At 42.2% G+C, this 12321-nt stretch overlaps 1 protein-coding gene across 4 annotated transcripts; it reads left to right on the forward strand.

Moving 5' to 3' along the window:
- The first annotated feature begins 15 nt into the window (after positions 1 to 15).
- LOC148903716 (sentrin-specific protease 7-like) lies at positions 16 to 9404 on the forward strand. Of its 4 annotated transcripts, none has more exons than XM_089007345.1 (21): positions 16 to 671; positions 896 to 977; positions 1090 to 1133; positions 1238 to 1411; positions 1564 to 1655; positions 1726 to 1865; positions 1982 to 2192; positions 2258 to 2445; positions 3890 to 3923; positions 3997 to 4194; positions 4369 to 4592; positions 4684 to 4748; positions 5467 to 5583; positions 5659 to 5778; positions 6067 to 6159; positions 6494 to 6561; positions 6644 to 6687; positions 7364 to 7407; positions 7485 to 7553; positions 8537 to 8687; positions 9183 to 9404. In XM_089007345.1, exons 4-21 carry the CDS (start codon positions 1281 to 1283, stop codon positions 9318 to 9320), a joined length of 2127 nt encoding a protein of 708 aa, XP_088863471.1. In that variant the 5' UTR covers positions 16 to 671; positions 896 to 977; positions 1090 to 1133; positions 1238 to 1280; the 3' UTR covers positions 9321 to 9404. The 4 variants fall into 4 exon arrangements, with proteins under 4 accessions (XP_088863471.1, XP_088863477.1, XP_088863462.1 ...); XM_089007351.1 differs by having other exon boundaries at positions 16 to 445; XM_089007336.1 differs by having other exon boundaries at positions 16 to 335.
- Positions 9405 to 12321: the final 2917 nt, after the last annotated feature.

Below are 12321 nucleotides of genomic sequence, written 5' to 3' on the forward strand. Positions count from 1 at the left end.
TCAAATTCTGGGTTGAGTTGAGGTTCTTTAGTAGGACTGCCGTCGAGGTCGGAGGGAAAAAGCAATTGTCGTCCGTATCTCGTCGACTGGTATGACTGACTCGCTCATCTCTGTTTGTGCACTTGCCAGGCATCGCTAGTCGAACAAGCAAAAACGATTTGCTCACATGGTGACAATCGGCACATTTATACGTAAGTGGCGTATGAAGCTACGCAGATTACGTAAATACGTACTTGCGTAACGTGCAGCTCTATTTATGGTCGACGAAAAAAAAATGCTTCCCAGCGTGTTGCGGGAATAAGTTTTAATGTTTCACGAGCCGCAATGACCAAAGTGTTAGTATGTCCTTGGGCTTCACTGTTTTGAGATCGTCGAAACTGAACAGCTCACTTGGCTGTATCGTAGTCACTAAGCAAGTGGCTAACCGGCTGGCAAAGCAGCTTTGGTAGCTATACCGTAGCTAGCGAAGTAGCTTGCGGTTACCAGTTCGCTCGGAGAAAAGTTCTTCTGGAAAGCTGTTTCCTTCCTCTTTGCTACGCGTTTATGGACGAGCAGATTTGTTTATTTCTATATTTTTTTGCAATGGGGATACAAGAAAACATTCGGCTGCGCCTGCGGTCAACGTTTTGGCGGATTCTAACGAAGACAGCTGATACATTTTTAAAAACTTGGTATACTTAATATTTGTGTGATAGGCACTAGATGACTAACCAAACGCGCCCGGGTAGTTACTTGTATGTTTTAGTGTTACATTATTTTGGATAACGTTACACCCACGCGTAGCAAAGTTTAGACACGAAACTATACAACATAAAACAGTGACAACGAGAAAGACTGCGCGTGTGTGCTGATATTATGTTTTGTTAATAATTGTCACCCGATGACGTTTCTTTAGAATCCCCAAGAAGACGTCGATCGCAGCATCTGACACCCACCAACCGCTACACTCACCGCAAAGCTCCGCGCTTCACTCGAAGGTGATTTTTTTTATTCCTGTCCTTGAAAGTCTCATCGCCAGAGTAGGTATCAGACGCGTTTTTCCTTTATTGTATTTATTTATTTATTTTTGTATTTGTTGTGTTCGATTAGAAATCGGGTTATGGGTGGAGTCATGGCAGCCTCCATCGTCAGAGGTCAGGAGACCGTTTTCTACTACTACTACTACAACGACTACGATAACCGATAGACGGGCGAGATTTGGTCGATAAGTTGAGGTTTCTGAATGCGTCTGTGACAGTTTGTCCGGCAAGCTGTGTTTTAAAGAAGTTGTCAAAAAGCTGATGGGACTACAAAGTCCGCCCACGGAAATATCAACGACCACTCACGTGGCAGCGGGGGACAGCACAAGCCAATCACAGCAGTCAACGAAAGCCCCTCGTCCTCGGAGTTTTTCCGTTACCGTGTTAGACGGGTGAGTTTGCTTGCAAAAGTTACCAATTGACTTTGAATGCGTTTGCTGTCCACAAATTCATCAATTTCATTCTGCATGTTAACCAAGTCACGATAACAAATAAGTGTCGCGCCGTACCACAATAACAACGAATTACCCAATTTGTCCAACAGATGGCGTCCAAAGCGCGCCTCAGACAGTGATCAACCGCCTACCTTGGATGAGAGTTGTCTTTCATCACAGAGGAGTGATCGTAAAAGCAAAAGTATGCTTTTCTGTTTTTGCGAGAATCGAATTTTAAGTTTGCCTTTCTCAATGCAAACGTTTCCCTCCAGGTTTCTGTTCACGAGTCAGGCGCGTGTCCGTGAAAGCGTATGACTCTCTGACTGAGGTGAGAGGAGACCTGCATAATGGGAAGTTGAATATCTCCTCGTCGGGATACGAAACGGCCTTGACAGCTGATATTATGCAGGAGGTGATGATCAATCTCACATGATCAGTTGCTGCGGTATTGTCAGTCAACATATGTAAATAAATATGTATTTTAATATTCTCCCTAAGTGATCTGCTTGTCTTTCATCCTCTTCTCAGTCCTCCTCGGCTACAAATGAAGCGTCTTCTTTGCTGGAGACAACACCACATGGCCATCGAATTTGCAACAGGAAGTTCAACAGGAGCATATCCAATGAAGAACCGGGGGAGAGAGAGCGAAATGCTTGGATGGCCTTCAGACAGAAGAAGAAAACGAACAGAGTGACCGGTCTTCTTTCTCGTGGCAGGAAACAAACTCGTTCGGAACCCAGTGAGTTGCGCCCAAACTCGTCTACGCTGCAACCATCTTGCGTCTCAATGCTTCTATTATTCCAGTTGTTTTGTCCAGTGAGGACGATGAGCCAGACGAAGTTGATGAGAGAAGACGGATTGACCAAATTCCTCTTTGGAATCAAATACCTCATCGGAAACCAGGATACCCGCAGTTGCCGTCCTTCCTGGAGTTGGAGTTTTTGTCCCTTCACGTCGGCTTGATGCACTCTCGCGCAAGCGGGAAGATGATGGTGCGATATAAAATCACTTTTATCGTGTGTGACTGAGTGACACATTTCCTGTTGTGTTGAGTGGTGGCGAGTTGAAGTTTTCTCTGGGAGGTTGACACTAAATATTAGCACAACCTAACCTTCATATTTAAATCATGAGCACCATCTGGAGCAGTCAAAATAAATGGTGGTTCATGAAGCTTCATTTTTCCATCACTACGAAACATTGCAGAGAATTTTTAACATTTCAAGCATGCATTCAATTTGCATACAAATGCATTTGTAACACGTTTGACTGGACCGGAAGTTCCATTTTTTAAATATTTTATTTTATTGACTGCGTGCGTAAATGCTCAGCGGGAGACTGTCGTACGCTTTAAATACTCCTTCCCAATTTGAAACTACCGTATTCACCCAAATATAAGATGGCCCTAATCATAAGACGACCCCCTACTTTTTCAAGATTTAAGTTTGAAAAAAAAGACTTTTTGCACACCAAATTAATTTTTATACAGAAAATAAATACCTGGCCGATCTTCGACCCACTTCTCTCCGGATTGTCGCTATGTTTCTCCATTTTCTGTTATCTCTTATTATTTTCTTTTTTTTTTTTAATTTTTAATTTTTCGTCACTCTAATGCTATTTTTATTTTTATTCTTCTTGACTGGTTTTCGCTTTGGCCTGGGGCAAGGGTGTCAGTCATTTATTGCCGTGGGCCACATTGTAGGGCCATTATCAAAAAGATATATTTCATTTTTAAGCGGCTTTCAAAATTCTCAAGGACACTTTACAGTCACAGGCTTTTTCTGCGGTTATGAATTTGGGGAAGCCATTAACACGTTTAATTATGCAGAGTGCGCAACATAGTAATGAATAACTCGTTTTCAAATTTGAAGTCATAATAATATTAATGACTGTTATTGTTGTTTACATGGGACAATTTGAAATTTCTGTTCAGAAATTAGCAAGCATTATGAAATCACAAGTTTGATTTGCTTTCGCGGGCCGAATAAAATAATGTGATGGGCCACATTTGGCCCCAGTGCCTTGACTTTGACACCTGTGGCCTGGGGAGTCAAATTCAGTATTCAGCTTCAATGGTGTCTGGCACCAGAAGGGGTACAGTGTAAATAAACCCCTGAATATCAGACGACCTACCTACCTATTGCAACACAGCAATACTTCAATTTTTAGTCATAGTTATCTACATGCCCTTTATCCCGCTCATCCTAAACCAGATCTACATATAATGACATTTTTAATTTATTATTATTATTATTATTATTATTATTATTATTATTATTATTATTGTTATTGTCTTTAAGAAAAGTAATGTTCTGACCACAGTGCATGCCGAGTCTTCCACTAGTTTCTTGTCTATCTCTGAAATTATACAAATATATCCCTCACCCCCGTTTAGAAAGTGCAAGATTCTAATGAAACATTGGGTATCTTTGTGTCCAGATTACATCAAGTGGAATCATCCTGCCGCTTAAAGGTGCCAAACATTTCCTCACAGTCACGTACCGATGTGTCGGGATGACTGATGTGTCGGCCTCTACGTCCGACAGGAGGGGATAGAAGCGAGCTCAGTGTGGTTGCATCACAAGTGCGAGGCTACGGCTTATGGGACGGCGGCGTCGCTTTGGATGGCACTTTGCTAGCTGAACTTGTCGGGCCCGCTCCGTCGCTGCTTTTCCTCTGGGTGACGGATGCTCAGGCCAAAGCTCTGCATCGGGAGATGACCTTTATCCACAAAAGTGCCCCGGGTAATATCACCAGGAGTTCCATTATGACCCCTCGTTGTCCTCCGTGGCGATAGGTCACATCCATTGGGAATACATTTTGAAAATATCAATTTTTGCCTCTTTAATCACAAAAAAATGGCAAAAACATCTTTCCGTGTGCCGAAAACGATTCACCGGTCGTCCTCTGGACCGCAGGGCCGCCGTGCTCCATCCTTCTTCTGGTGATGACGGAGCAGCTTCCCGAACCCCAGGCCGCACTTCTGGCGTCTATGATGGAGATGACGGAATTTCAAAATGGCCGCTCTTCCTCGGCGGGGGGGTTGATGTCTCCCCTGAGCTGGACCGATGGGCTACTACTCATCCATAACTGTCCCACCCCACTGGATGAGCACCTCCTTCGTCTGCTGGGTCAATTGTCGGTGAGACGAACTTTTTGTTGGCCCCCTCGCTCCCGTGATGGTTGCATTGGGGGTTGTCCACCTCTCACGTGTGATCGTGTTTGTCTCCCAGGAGATGGCCAACCCCCAGAGAAGAACCTGCAGGAATCAGGCATGTGCTCTGCAGCTGGCGGGCAGGTCAAAAACTACCTCATCCTTATATTTACCATTGTCTGCTGTCAAGGGGGCGTTATAAGGGGAATGGGGGTGGAATTCAGATTTGACTAGTAAAATCACGAACATGTATCACAGTCAGTTTGAGATTTTGCTTGTTCTTTTTTTCCGTGCAAAGCGATACAAGAACATGAAGAAAAATGATGATGTCATATCCACCCATCCGTTTTCTAATCCGCTTATCCTTACAAAGGGCCGCCGGCATGCCGCAGCCTATCCCGGTTGTCCTCGGGCAGTTGGAGGAGTACATCCCGTCTTGTAGTATCATTCCACAAAACATGAATAAGGCCCTCCGATTTCACAAGAAAGACATGCCAAAAATCACACAATAGATTAGATTAGTTGAGAAATGTACCAAATTGTACGCTGTAAATTGTACATGCACATTAAATCTGGCCGCAGCGATTGGAGTTTGCACACCTTCAGACGAATTATTGGCTGTAACTGCGCTAAAATTATGACAACAAATTCTTTTGTCTGTTCAATATTTTTATTTTCTTCCAAGGGACTTGTCTTAACTTCGCATGTACTTAATCACCACCTGACAGACATTTGTATCCTCACATATTTTTTTCCACCTTCAAATTCCCCCCCTGAGACAGATTGAGCTGCGGGCTGTATGTTTGACACCTCACTGCCTTACATCCAATCAAAATGTTTTATGACATTATTTATCTGACAGGTTGATTCAGTACCCGGCGCCCCCCTCCAAAGGCCGGATCACCGTGACCAAGGAGGACTTAGCTTGTCTGGAACGCGGGCAGTTCCTTAACGATGTCATCATCGACTTTTACCTCAAGTGAGTCGACTGGAAATGTCAAGTCATACATCAGGATCGTTGCTTGACTCCAGTCGCCGGCGTCTTTACCCCCAGATTCCTCCTTGTGGAGGGCGGCAGCCGCGCCATGGCAGAGCGCAGTCACATCTTCAGCAGCTTCTTTTTCAAGCACCTAAGCAGACGGCAAAGCTACACCGAGAGTGCTGCTCTTGTCCCGTAAGGAAAAACTTGTGGAAGGAAATGACAATGTGTGCAAAGTAGTGATGGGGAAAACGAAGCTTCATGAACCACTTGTGATATTTTTTGATTCATCCAGATGGTGCTCTTGGTTTAAATATGATGGTTAGTGCAAAGGAAATGTCTTAAACATACACTACACCCTCAAACAAAGAGGGCCATCTAGAGGAGTCAAAAACTTTCACAAGTGCTTCATGAAGCTTCATTTGCCCATCATTCGTGAAAAATGCTATGTTTATTTATTTATTTGTGTGTATGTGTTCTCAGTGATCAGTACATGCGCCACCAGAGGGTGAAGACGTGGACTCGCCATGTTGACATTTTCACCAAAGATTTTCTCTTTGTGCCTATCAATGAGGAGTAAGTCCAGTTAGCCAAGACTACCTGAAACATTTATTTATAATAATAATACTAATAATACATTCTATTTCTGAGCGCCTTTCAAAACTCTCAAGGACACTTTTTTTGTCTTTTTGTGTGGTTGTGGATGTATTTATTGTTTATCTATTTATGTTTTTGTTTATCTATTTATTTTCCTGTGTATATTTATTCATTTGGGTATTTATTTGTCTATTATTATCATCATTATTATTATTATTATTATTATTATTATCATTATTATTATTATTATTTATTGCTGCTATTTCTATTGTATTTATTTTTTTGCTCACACCCAACCCGTTGTTTTCCGCAGAGCTCACTGGTACCTGGCTGTCATTTGTTTCCCAGGTCAGGATGGCAACCATTCTGTGCAACGTTCAAGTAAGCTCGTTTGCTAGCAAGCTAGATTTCAATCGACTGCTTGAGTCATCAGCGGCATTTTGATCTGTTCTCTTGTTTTTAGGTGGATCCAAGCTCGTTGGTATGAGATCGGAGCAGCTGCCGCCGGTAAATGTTGCAGATGGATGCTCAAAATCAGATTTGATTTATTTTTACTGCAAGTCAATTTCAAAGTAAAATTCTGTAAAACTTGCCTGCGGCTGAAAATGCTCCATCTTTGTTGATTTTATTCACCCAGTAGTACATGAAAGTTAATTAAAATAAAAAAATTAATAAATAGACAAATAAATAAATAAGCGAATGGATAATTTCTCCACTGTAAGACTAATAAAGGCTCATCTAATCTAAATAAACAGACAGAAAAATAAATACATAAATAAGTAGACAGATAAATAGACAAATAAAAATAGCACTACCTTGCAACCAAAACAAGATAAAAACAGTTTGGGCATTGCAGTGGACAAGTCGTTAGCACATCGACTTCACAATACAGAGGTGCACAGTTCGATTCAGGCTCCGACCTTCCCTGTGTGGAGTTTTCTCCGTGGACTCCGGTTTTTTCTCACTTTTCAAAAACATGCACGGCAGGCGAACACAACACGACAAAATTTGTTCCCTGGTGTGAGTGTGAGCGCTGATGGTTGTTGCTGCGATGGGCTGGCAACCGGTTCAGGGTGTCCCAGCCTACTCCCCAAAGACAGCTTGAATAAGATATAGCACACCCCGCAACCCTTGTGAGTGCATCAAAAATGGACAGATTGTTTTTTTTTCTTCTCTCTCACAGGCATGTACGGAGGATGGCTGCATGAGGGAAGTCACGTCGACCAAGTGAGTATTTTACCGAACTGGTGCATAGCCCCATTGACATCATTTGTTTTTGACTCTTATTTCACGTTGGCCTGCAGGCCGTGCATCCTCGTCATGGACTCTCTGAAAGTGCAACAGCACGAAAATGCTTGCAAGCTTCTACAAGAGTGAGCATTTATATTCAATTCCAAGAGAGTGCCTCGCCGGGAAAATATTGAGGTGTTCAGAGTGCTTCACTCTTCCCACAATTTGTAATCTCATAGCGTTATACTCAGAATCCAAATCAATTTATAAAAGGGGAATTTTATATATATATACACACACACACACACAGTGAGACCTCAACTTACGAACTTAATTGGTTCCCAGACAGAGTGTGTAAGGCGAAAAGTGTGTATCTAAAAAAAAATGTCCCATAGGAAACCATTAAAATGGGAATAATCCGTTCCCGGGTTTCCATAAAATATACTTTTCAACTAATTAAGCCTTAAAATTACACACAACATACCTTATTCTATGTATAATAAATTTGCTATTGTATTGTAATGAAAGAAATACACTGCATTGTATCATAAAGTCACTTTATTTGCATTTTTGATGCTCATTTATGGCTTGATGGAATGGCGTTGGAGGCCGAAGGTCAAAGGGAATTGCTGTTTGGAAAGAGAGGCGCATTACATGACAACTGTAATTAAAGGAATAAACTGTGCTGTAAAATAAAGTTTTATTTACCTTTTTGATGGTCGTTGATGGCTTATGGAAGGAGAGTCACCTTCCATAAGGACTGTTGGTAACTTAACTTCTGGTGCTGTTCGGCCGTGTGCTTCCGCCGAAGATCACTCCGCCAGCCGTAGTGGGTGTGTATTATGAAAGTAGTGCTTATTATAAGGTTTAATTTTCATAAATTTGACGTTTGTAAGACAAAAAGTTTGTAAGTTGAGGTGTTTGTAAGTTGAGGTCTCACTGTGTGTATATATATATATATATAATAAAATAAACCTGACAATAATTCAACCCCCCCAAAAATATTATGGCATAAAAAAAAACACATTTCTTTTTCAAAGTGCTTTGTTCCCGTGAGTACATTCCCACAAACCTCCTACCAGTGATAACTTTGCAAGCGATTCACCTAAGTCACGTGCGTGTACAGCTACCTGCAAGTTGAGTGGGAAGAACGTAAGGGACGACATCGCCGCTTCTCCTCGCGCAGCATGCACAGCTACAGCTGCAGCGTCCCGCAGCAGGATAACTGCAGTGACTGTGGTTTGTACCTGCTGCAGTACGTCGAGAGCTTCTTCCAGGTGAGATGACAACATTTCACCAAACTCCACTTTCCCACTTAGACAGTGTGTGCGTGAGTATATGCGTGAGCCTGTGCGTGTGTATGCGCGTGCATATATCTGTCTTTCTGTCTCTTGGTCTCTCAGTCTGTCTCGCTGTCTCTCTGGCTGTGTGTCTCGCTGTCTAGCTGGCTGGCTGTTTCGCTAGCTGTCTCGCTAGATAGCTACCGAGGCCATAAATCACCTCTTTCTTCTATGCCTCCTGGTTGATGACCCCCCATGTCGTGACCGTTGCTGTTTTTTTTTCGTCTCACATCCAAAAATCAGTTGAGTCACATTTGGGGGGGGGGGGGGGGGGGGGGATCATTTTAACACGTTAACAAGTTGAAATTTGGAATATTTGTAGAAAAAGCAAAGTTACATTGATGTCCTTCAAACGGCACCGGCTGGCATACCCCTTGCCCCCCCGACCCCCGCCAAAGTCTGTCACACATTGATCAATTTCATTCTTTCCAGAACCCTGTGGTCCACTTTGAACCCCCTCTACTTTTGGGCCACTGGTTTCCACGGCAACGGGTGCGACAGAAACGTGACGAGATCCGCCACTTGGTTATGAGGCTTCACAAGAGTCAGACACAGGTTGAAACAATTTGAAGATGATACTCTGTTTTTTTTTCCTTTGCTGTACATTTGGAAACGCTGTTGATGCAAGTACAATAAAGCACTATTTGTTGATTATTTCATGATTCCATTGGTTGGTCTGTGTAAGCTCCCAGTCGTACAGGACTGGTCCATCGATGAAAAGGTTTCTTCAGCCGTCATCTAAAGTCGGACTGGTACCAGTACGACTTTAGTTCGCTGAAGACGCATCTTGGATAAGAAGCGAAACGTCCGACACCTTCAAAGTTCAGTGCGTTTGGTCTCGGTACCATTGATGGGGTCAAAGGTCGGGTACAAAGGAGAGCCTGCAGACCATCAGTCAGCTTACGGCTCATTAGCGGGATCACACAGCAGTAAGTCGACTTCATTTTTTTATTTTATTTTTTTCCAACGACGCCATCTTCAGTTCGATTGTTCACTTTGCTAAACAATCTTTCATACGGGCATCTCGCTACTTCAGTGACTTTCAACCTTTCCTGTTTCTCTTCAACATGACGTCTGATGTCCATGAATTCAATCCCCCCTCCAGCTCCACCCGGTCTGGTCCTCAATGCGTGGTACTCATGCCATCGTAGCCTTGGCTAATCTGCTCAATGGGAGGGAAAGATTAACGGATTTGTATCCTAGACTCCAAAAATAATCTTTGTCCTTAAGATACTGATCCCGATCGACTGCGTCCATTCGACTTCAAACTCAAACAAGCGTCGTAAGGGGTGGGGTGGGGGGTTTGTGTGGAGTATTTTGTGCTGTGATCTTGAGACAAATGTCCTGGAGCTCTCGACTTTGTCCCCCTGGTGTCTATTAAGCTCATTATCCAATAAAAGATGTCCGCTCTTGTTGACGAAAAGGGAGGCGGAGGTGTTACGGGAAACTGGAATTACGTTTATGTTGAAATAAAATCAGGCTAATTTTGATTCAGTGAATTTTTTGGGGGGGGATTTGTTACGGACTTGAGTAAATATATTTTGGGGTTGGGGGCATCAAAATGAGCCACAGTCAAATTTAGATGGTATGCTAAATTAAATGTAATTTTATTTCATGATGTACACAAAGACTGCTACTTAAAACTTGATATAATTCCCTTCATTTGGTCTCAGATCGCAGGTCCCGCTGAAGAAAAAACAGCTCAAATCACAAATCTGAATTTTTCCATGTTGTGACGTAACCAACGTTAAAACCGACCAGGGCTGTAATTCTCCAAGGTACAGTATGTTTCTCACAAACACAACACTGTTGGCAGCGTTGAAGCCACTTTTTGTTCCACATGGATCAAGGCCACATACTACATTGAGAACACACGCGGGCTGAATAAAATGATCTGGCGGACCAGACTGACACCTGTGTCATAATAGTTCCTTTCTGTACTGGTCATAAATTACGAATAGTAGAAAGAATGATTTCTGCTGGAAGGCAAAAAAGGGCAGCAAATGCCTACTAGAACACCTGCAATGAAATTAGAGTTAGCACTTTAGACTGCATCCCAATCATAAAGGGGTGTGCACACCAATGCAACCCCACGATTTACTTTTCTTTTCAGAGTATAGGCCACGGTAAATGTGGAAAATCATTCATTCATAAATCATTTATCTTGCTCTCTTTTGTAATATCACAAATGTTCGCATTTGATTGAGGAGTTTGTAGACTTGCTATCTCGTGTAGCAAACTCAATCATCAAATATCTTCTAGATTTCTGCTGCAAAGCAAAAAAAGGGCAGCAAAAGCCTACTAGAACACCAGAAAATGGAATTAAGATTGGCACTTTAGATAAAATCACGTGTGTCCTGCGTTTAATGAACTCATTCACTGCCAGACGTGCAAGTGTGTTGACTACAGTTCCAGGGTTTTTGTTATTGTCACTTGAATTCCAGAACCCGTAGGATATTGAGTTTTATGACTACATAAACATCCAGTACAGCGTTAGAAATCTTAGACTCTCTTCTTTCATCAGAAAAAAAATCGTTAATTCCCAAGTTACATGAGTCTGAAGTTAGCTGAGCTTGAAATGAGGGCAGCTGTCCAAAATACAATGCAATACATACATATTGGTTTATATAGTGCTTGAACAACAGCTGAAGCTGGAACAAAGCACTAACATGGAAAGAAAGGCATTGCTGCCCTCTTGTGGAAAAGAAAAAAACATTACCAGAGGCCATGGCCAGCGCTTTATCGGCATCCAAGCATGAAAAAACAGAACTTGCTCTATGTGATATTTTCAATTCCTGAATACATTTGTGAATGGGAGTGAATAAGTTCATTACAAGTTGGAATTTGACTATTGCATCCCAGTTATAAAAGGGTATGCACATGAATGCAACCCCTATTTTTTTTACCTTTCTTTTTTGCCTTAGTCTGGCAGATAAACATTGCAAAATTATCGAATAAATCATTTTTCTTGTTGGCATGTGATCGACGGTTGTGTAGACTTTTGCAATCTCCACATGTAGCAAAAACAATCAGCAAAGACCCTCCAGATTTCTGCTGAGAGCAAAAAAGGGCGAAAAAAGCCTACCAGAACACCTGAAATGGAATTAGGACTGGCACTATCATGAGTTCCATTAATTACAAGTTGGAATGTGACTGCTGCATCCCAGTTATAAAAGGGTGTGCACACTAATGCAACCTCCCGATTTTTTTACCCTTCTTTTCACTTCAGTCTGTCAGATAATACACAACAATAAATGTGGTAAAATTATCTCATAAATCATTTTTCTTATTCTCTTTTGTAATATTGGAAAAGTCGGCATTTGATCGAGGGATGTGTAATCTCCCCGGGTAGCAAAAAGAATTATCCTTTTGGCCATTTGTAAATTTGTAGTTATTTTGAGAACTGTAATTAAAATAAAGAAAAAAATGGACTCTGGGGGGCATTTCACCGCTGGTTTTAGTTGACACGAGAAACACATTGAGGAAGCTTGCCGGGTCAAGTAAATAACGTCTGCCCGCTAACGCTCATCCAGCCCGACAGCTTAACAAATAGGATTAGAGGTTCCATCTG

Source organism: Hippocampus bargibanti, linkage group LG01, assembly GCF_051943395.1.
Source record: "Hippocampus bargibanti isolate YZ-2025 linkage group LG01, ASM5194339v1, whole genome shotgun sequence".
In the NCBI taxonomy this organism is placed as follows: domain Eukaryota; kingdom Metazoa; phylum Chordata; class Actinopteri; order Syngnathiformes; family Syngnathidae; genus Hippocampus; species Hippocampus bargibanti.

Excerpts from the sequence above, each read along its gene's own strand:
- LOC148903716 (XM_089007336.1), top strand. Across the intron at positions 1,656-1,725 it reads GAGTGATCGTAAAAGCAAAA|GTTTCTGTTCACGAGTCAGG; the intron begins GTATGCTTTTCT and ends GTTTCCCTCCAG. Across the intron at positions 5,779-6,066 it reads GAGAGTGCTGCTCTTGTCCC|TGATCAGTACATGCGCCACC; the intron begins GTAAGGAAAAAC and ends ATGTGTTCTCAG.